This window comes from Melampsora larici-populina, assembly GCF_000204055.1.
Source record: "Melampsora larici-populina 98AG31 unplaced genomic scaffold MELLAscaffold_354, whole genome shotgun sequence".
Taxonomy (NCBI): domain Eukaryota; kingdom Fungi; phylum Basidiomycota; class Pucciniomycetes; order Pucciniales; family Melampsoraceae; genus Melampsora; species Melampsora laricis-populina.
In genome coordinates this window covers 1,399-7,793 of record NW_006769086.1, presented here as the reverse complement: position 1 = coordinate 7,793, position 6,395 = coordinate 1,399, and the positions used below count along the sequence as shown (strand labels likewise).

The 6,395-nt window shown below is 42.3% G+C and overlaps 1 protein-coding gene across 1 annotated transcript; it reads right to left on the bottom strand.

The window, feature by feature from the left end:
* Positions 1–1,182: 1,182 nt before the first annotated feature.
* MELLADRAFT_70288 (uncharacterized protein) lies at positions 1,183–1,812 on the bottom strand (the record flags this gene model as incomplete). Its single annotated transcript, XM_007419672.1, has 1 exon — positions 1,183–1,812. The coding sequence occupies one exon, from the start codon at positions 1,810–1,812 to the stop codon at positions 1,183–1,185; it is 630 nt and encodes a 209-aa protein (XP_007419734.1).
* Positions 1,813–6,395: the final 4,583 nt, after the last annotated feature.

The following is a 6,395-nucleotide window of genomic DNA, read 5'->3' as shown; positions in this document are numbered from 1 at the left end:
GCGCTGATCTCACCGACTGGGTGCCTTTGCTGACTTTGTTCTTTCCTTCTTTAGACTCTCCTCTACTGGGATCATCCCATGCCGTCGTTCGACCTTCCCAATTCTCCCCATTGATGGGGTCAATGTTCCTCTTTGCTTGGCCGTGTGCATAGGGGTTGTCCAGGTACAGATCATCTCCCCTCTTCAGCGTTGCTCACTCAGCTCGCTTTTCGATACTCCTATTCCTAACTCCGATATCCGCCATCTCTTCCTCTTCTCCAACCCGAAAAATAAGGTACGCCTGTCTCATCTTGATGTCGTATCTGAAAGCGACAACCCAACATCCATCATTCTCCTTCTGTATTTCCAAGACGTTCTTAAAGTGTTCCTTCATTGATTCTGCTACTTCATCATGTTTGTAGAACAATAAATATTCAAGGAACAAATCTTTCTGCCTATGCCATTGGGCGACTGTAGTACGCCACTTGCTTGGCACGGGTGAACCATTATAGGCAATAGAATCAGCGTCTTTCGTCTTTGTACGCGAGGATTTGTTGGATGTCAAATTCAAGTCTTGACGGAGCCAGGTTGGGTCAAAGATGGACAGAGGTATGTACCGCAAAAGATCTTTCATTGCCGTTGCCCAGTAGGGAGATAAACCGGCTAGGTCGTTTGTCAGTTCTTTCCCTTTCACCACCTTTATCTTCTTTCTCGCGCTGAGTTCCTTTGTGCTCTTCTCCACAGCAACTTCTGGCACTTCGAGTTGGCTCTTGTTGTTGAATTCCGACCATCTACGCTTCTCTTCTGACAACTGATCATATAAAATTCAATTACAAGCCATGAAAGCGGCCTCGATCTCTTTGTCTAGCCTCTGGCTCATTCGATCTTCCATTGACAATGGGGCTACCATCTCCGGTTGATCATTTATTTCTGATCCAACAATTTCAATGATACAATTCCCGTTAGTTTTGTTTATTCTTCTCTTTTTTTTTCTTTTTGGATCTTTTCCATTTGGATCTACTCCTTTCTCCCGTGGGAGTTTTTCTTTGGATATGTTCCATTCTCCCGGGGGAGTCTCTTTTCATCTCCGTGGAGGCATTCCCATTTCTGGAAGAATTTTATTTTGTTCGTTTCCAATGAATCAAAGCTTACCATTTCTGTTTTTGTCCAAATAGATACCACTGAGAACTCTAGTCTCATTTCCTACCCATCTACTATCGTCATCATCACTTTCTTCTTCCGACTCATCGTATTGGGTCTGCTTATTTCCAGCGATTGATCTAGCGGGATGGTTCGTTTGTTGAGTATGAACTGGGTGGTTGCTGGGGGGGGATTATTGGCAGGAGGGCTTTGGGGATTATTCGGGGGATTATTGGGAGGGAGGTTGTTCCGATGAGCGGTTTTGGAAGGGGGTGGGTTTGTTGAAGGTGGATTGGCTTGAGGGGGGTTGGTGGCATTCTTCCCTTTCGGCCGCTTGATTTGAACTGGTCCTACCGTCTGTGAGTTCAGTTCCGGTGGTTGTCCATTCTTGCGTTTTGACTGCCTCGTGGCGGGTGTCTTCCCTTGTGTTTGCTTGCCAGTCTTGCTGTCGCCTTCCTTGACGTTGCCTTCTTCTTGTTCTCCCAGATTGTTCACATCTTGGTTCTTTCCTTGTCCTGCTTCTACAGTTTCTTCGCCTTCCGCACCTTCATCTTGTTTTCCAACTCCTTTGCTTCTGCCTTCTCCTTTACTCTGATTGTTTCCTTCTAATCCTTTACTTTCTTCTTCTGCATCACCTCTGACTTGTTCATCAATCTTCTTCTGAAATTTGTCACTGTTCGGTGTTGTTGACATTGTTGCTGGTTTGCAAATATTCTGATTATCGGATTTGCAGAAGTTCTAGTTGATGAGATTGTTTTCAGTTATTACTGTGTTTGTCTTGTATGAGATTTCTGTGATAATTGATATTTGGTGAGGTTAATCCGTTGAAGTTTATTGTGATAAACAAAAAAAAAGAAAAGAAGGTTAAGCTTCAGGTATTGAGCTTAACAGAAACTACAAAAGCTTGTCTTTCTGGGAGACTAGGCGGGGATTGGGAGTGGTAGACTGGAGAAGGAAAAATTTTCATCTTCCTTCTGCCTGTATCTATGAGACTCCCGTGCAACTTTGTTGTGTATGTAATTCTTACATGTGCGCCTAGTTTCCCCTTCCACTCTTAGAGCATCCACTATCGTCTCTGTAAACGGCCTCGGTACGGTAAATTTTACTGAAATTTACAGTACCGAGCCTCAAAATCCCCAATCGTGTACAAAGTACACATCGGTACCTACAGAATTGGTCAAAAATCTGTAGAGCTCCAGTAAATCTACTGGACCTCTGCAGAATCTCTACCGAATCGGTATCCACCAAATCTACAGAATCTACCGAGCAAATCCATCACCACCTCACTCAACACCACCACCTCTGTCACATACCTATCGACTTCAATCACCCTCTTGACGATCAACTTTTCCGTGCTCTCATCAAACATCTAGTTTTCCCTCTCATCGATCGAGCGAATCCATCGAGATCCATCACCACCTTGCCCAAAATCACCCTCTACCATCACATATTCTTCGATTTCAATCACCGTCTCATCGATCGAATGAAAACATCGTGTGATTTTGCAATGTCATCATACAATGTTTTCGCAAATCAATCACTCAAGATATATTTCTCTTATCAGATATTTGTTATGATTTCATTGCTTGTTATCTCTTTTTCTTCCTAGTAGTTTGTAAAGAAAAGTGGAATCAAAGGCATCGAGTCAATGAAATGGAGTCAGTGTCCAAATATTGTTCCCTTGTGCCACCCAGTTGTGAACATTGAGATCATTCATCAGATAACAATGGATCTCAGCATCTTGTAAATCTGGATAATTGGACAATGCTGTTGGTGTTTGAGCCAAGGTCTGAACAGACTTGCAGATTCTTTACTGGAGGCACGATTGTGGGACAAGGCCTTTTCTGTACAGTATCCACTGTACCAAATGCTGCAGAATGGTGTTTACAGAAACGATAGTGGAATTCTGTGCTTCTGTAAGTACAGACGCTGTACTTTACAGACACGACCAGTAAATTTACTGAAAATTTAGAGCATCCGCACTCGTGCGGTAAATCGGGTGCGGTAAGGTTAAATTTAACGCAACCGCGGGGTCTTTTCCACACCGGTGGAAAATTAGCCCCGCGGTAGTTAACTTTTGATCAATTTGCGTTAGCAAATCGGTAAATTTACCGATTGGCTAACGCATGCATTAACACACATCGCGACTAGCTGACAGCAACTTCGACTCCAAAAACGAGACTCAACCCGACCTCCAACACCAAAGTCAACCCACACCTCCTTTTCACCTTCCACATTCACCTTCCACACACGATGAAATCCAAGCCTCACAGTCACATGAACTAAATCAAGAACAATCAATGCTGATTCATGTTGTTTCAATCTTCAATTTTTGGTGTTTTTTAATTAAAATAGCTCGATCAGATATCTTCAACTTGACTTCATACCAATCAGATGAATATGTAGAATGTCAACATTCATATAGCATGTACAGTTCAAATGAAAGAAAATCAACATTCAAAGACTAATCATGGGGGACTTTCAAGATCAAGTGATACAAATCATTAAGAAAAGTTTGGATTTGTTCAGATCGTTCAGATCGTCAATTTTTCTTTTTTAACTTTGAATCTTTAATATTTTCACAAGATCATAATTGCATGTATTCAGACTCATTAAAGGCTTGATCAATGTAGTCAAGCGTTTGGTTTTTGAACTTGAATTGATCGATTGAGTTGCTGAACAAAGTCATGTTGACTTTGTCCTTTTAAATCAAAATTGCTGATCAGGTAGATGAACAAGTATTGGATCTATGTAGATGGAGAATGTGAAAGCAACTTCAGTCCTCCAAAGAAGCGGACAGTGGCTCTATCATATTAACACTTGTGATGAAAGCAGGTGATTAGTACTTGAAAAATCAAAATGTTACCTTACTGCATGACCCGTGTGGAGCACATGCATTATCTGTAAAGTTGTAACAGTTACAGCACTGCTAATGCAAACGAGTGGGGAATTTAGTCGAGTTAAGTAATTTTTTACTTAAAGTAGGGTTTGTTACCGTGCGTGATCAAGTTAACAACCGCAAACCAGTGCGGATGCTCTTACTGTAACGATAGTGGATGCTCTTAGAGCATCCGCACTCATGCGGTAAGTCGCGTGCGGTAAGGTAAAATTTACCGCAACTGCGGGGCCTTTCCCACACTGGTGAAAAATTAGCCCCGCGGTAGTTAACTTTTGATTGATTTGTGTTAGCAAATCGGTAAATTTACCAATTGGCTAACGCATGCGGTAGCCCAATCGCAAGCCCTCCCTTCACCTTTCAAGCACACCAACTCGCCAACTCAACTCGACTTCTCTTGACTCAAAACACCAGAATTGAGAATCAATGGAAATCAAACTGTCTTTTAGTTCCTCAAACTCATGGTATTTCTAGCTAGTTTCTTACTGTCTGATTCTGCTTATCCAATATTGATCAAGATTGTTCTACTTTCCATGTGATCATATAGATGTTTAGTGATAATTTAGATCCATCGAGATCGATTTCTTATCCTTCGAGTTGGTTTTACAAGGTTTTTAGATCAAAATGGATCGATTTCTTATTGTTTGTTTGAATTTTAGAAGGATTTTAAACAATTCTCATTGTTTGGATCGACTTCAAAAGGGTTTGATAAAAAAACTCGCATTCGACTGCAGGGGGGACCTATGCAAGAGGATCTTCATTATCTTCATTTCTTTTCAAATTCTCCATGGTCTTCAACATGATCTCTTTCAATTAATGATGAAATGAATTTAATATTTGCTTGTCTATAAACCTCTCTGTGCCAACCATCCAGCTGTGATGAGATTTCAAGTTAATATCAGTTGAAGTTTGCTGTCCCAGAGCTCTTTCCTGGCAGGAATCACTTGGAATGCACTGATTGATTGCAAAGGTGATCAATTCAGTTGTTTGGCGTATTTTGAGTCTTTAACCTTTGTATCAGTGTGGAAACTTGAATTATCTCTCAAGTTACTTAACTACTGTGTGGGTAATTTTGGCACGAGTGTGGAATTTGGTTGCGTTAGGTAATTTTTTACTTAATGTAGAGGTTGTTACTGCACATGACCAAGTTAACAACCGCAAACGAGTGCGGATGCTCTTACATACCATGGAAGACCTCCACACGTCGTTCCTTTGGTGTGAAGTGGTAATCACATACATAAACATATCACAGTTCACACCGCGGGAATCAATTAGTCCGAACTCCGATTGAAGAGAGTTGCGGTGACCGGGTTCGCAACTTTCTTCAATCACGGGTTTTGTTTGCCTTAGGTTTGCCATAGGTTTGCCGATTCCCCTCGAGTCAGCGTATTATATGTCACTCTGGACTCTGGAGACCGCTGACCCGAGTCGAACCCTTTTGCCTTTCTTTCCACACTCACAGCTCACCCTTAACCCACGACTGCATACCTGTATCCGGCAAATCCAATATACCTCGACTTCATACAGTATATATAGGGAGTTATACCTACAAATGAAAGGTCAAAGGTTGAAAGGGGATTGTGAGGATTTCTGTTCATACTGAGGGACAAAGAACAGTGATAACCCGTGGGGTGACTGATGTGGAAGGATATTCTGTTGAGGGGATACCCAACAAGATTGATGATGTTAGATCTTGCGCTCGACCCATGATGTAGGGGATCTTGACTGTAGGACATGCTGACTCGAGGGGAATTGGCAAACCTATGGCAAACCTAAGGCAAACGAAACCCGCGATTGAAGAAAGTTGCGAACCCGGTCACCGCAACTCTCTTCAATCGGGGTTTGGACTAATTGATTCCCGTGGTGTCAGCCCCCAGGAAAGGTGTCAACAGGTGTCAATGACAAGAGTCAATACTCTACAAACGCACCGACTGTGCGATGGTCACCCGCCAAGAGGAAAGGGCCAAGTAAAGTCTTGATGGCATTTGTAGCTGGGGAGCATGAAGTAGAGTACAGATACCTTCCCACATTCAGGAACTGTTTGATACTTACATATCGCCATATGGCAACTTCGTGTCACTATGGATGGAAAGATTCCAGTGCTATATGTGACGTGCTTCGGGGACAGATCAAAAAGTAGCAATATTGGTCTACAATTACGCTCAGCCCGATCTTCAAAAGAGCTGGTCAAGTATCTGATCACCAGTAGGTGGCCTGATCTGTCTTGAAGTTATGAGGTGGTTCTTGCAATCTTATTATTCAGCAAATACCCGCAATACCTGATGAAACATCACCACACTTATATCCTTCTTTCAGTCCAACAGGGTGTTTGATTTTCGGACCCATTTTGCCCTGTTGAATTATACCTTTCACTTGTCCT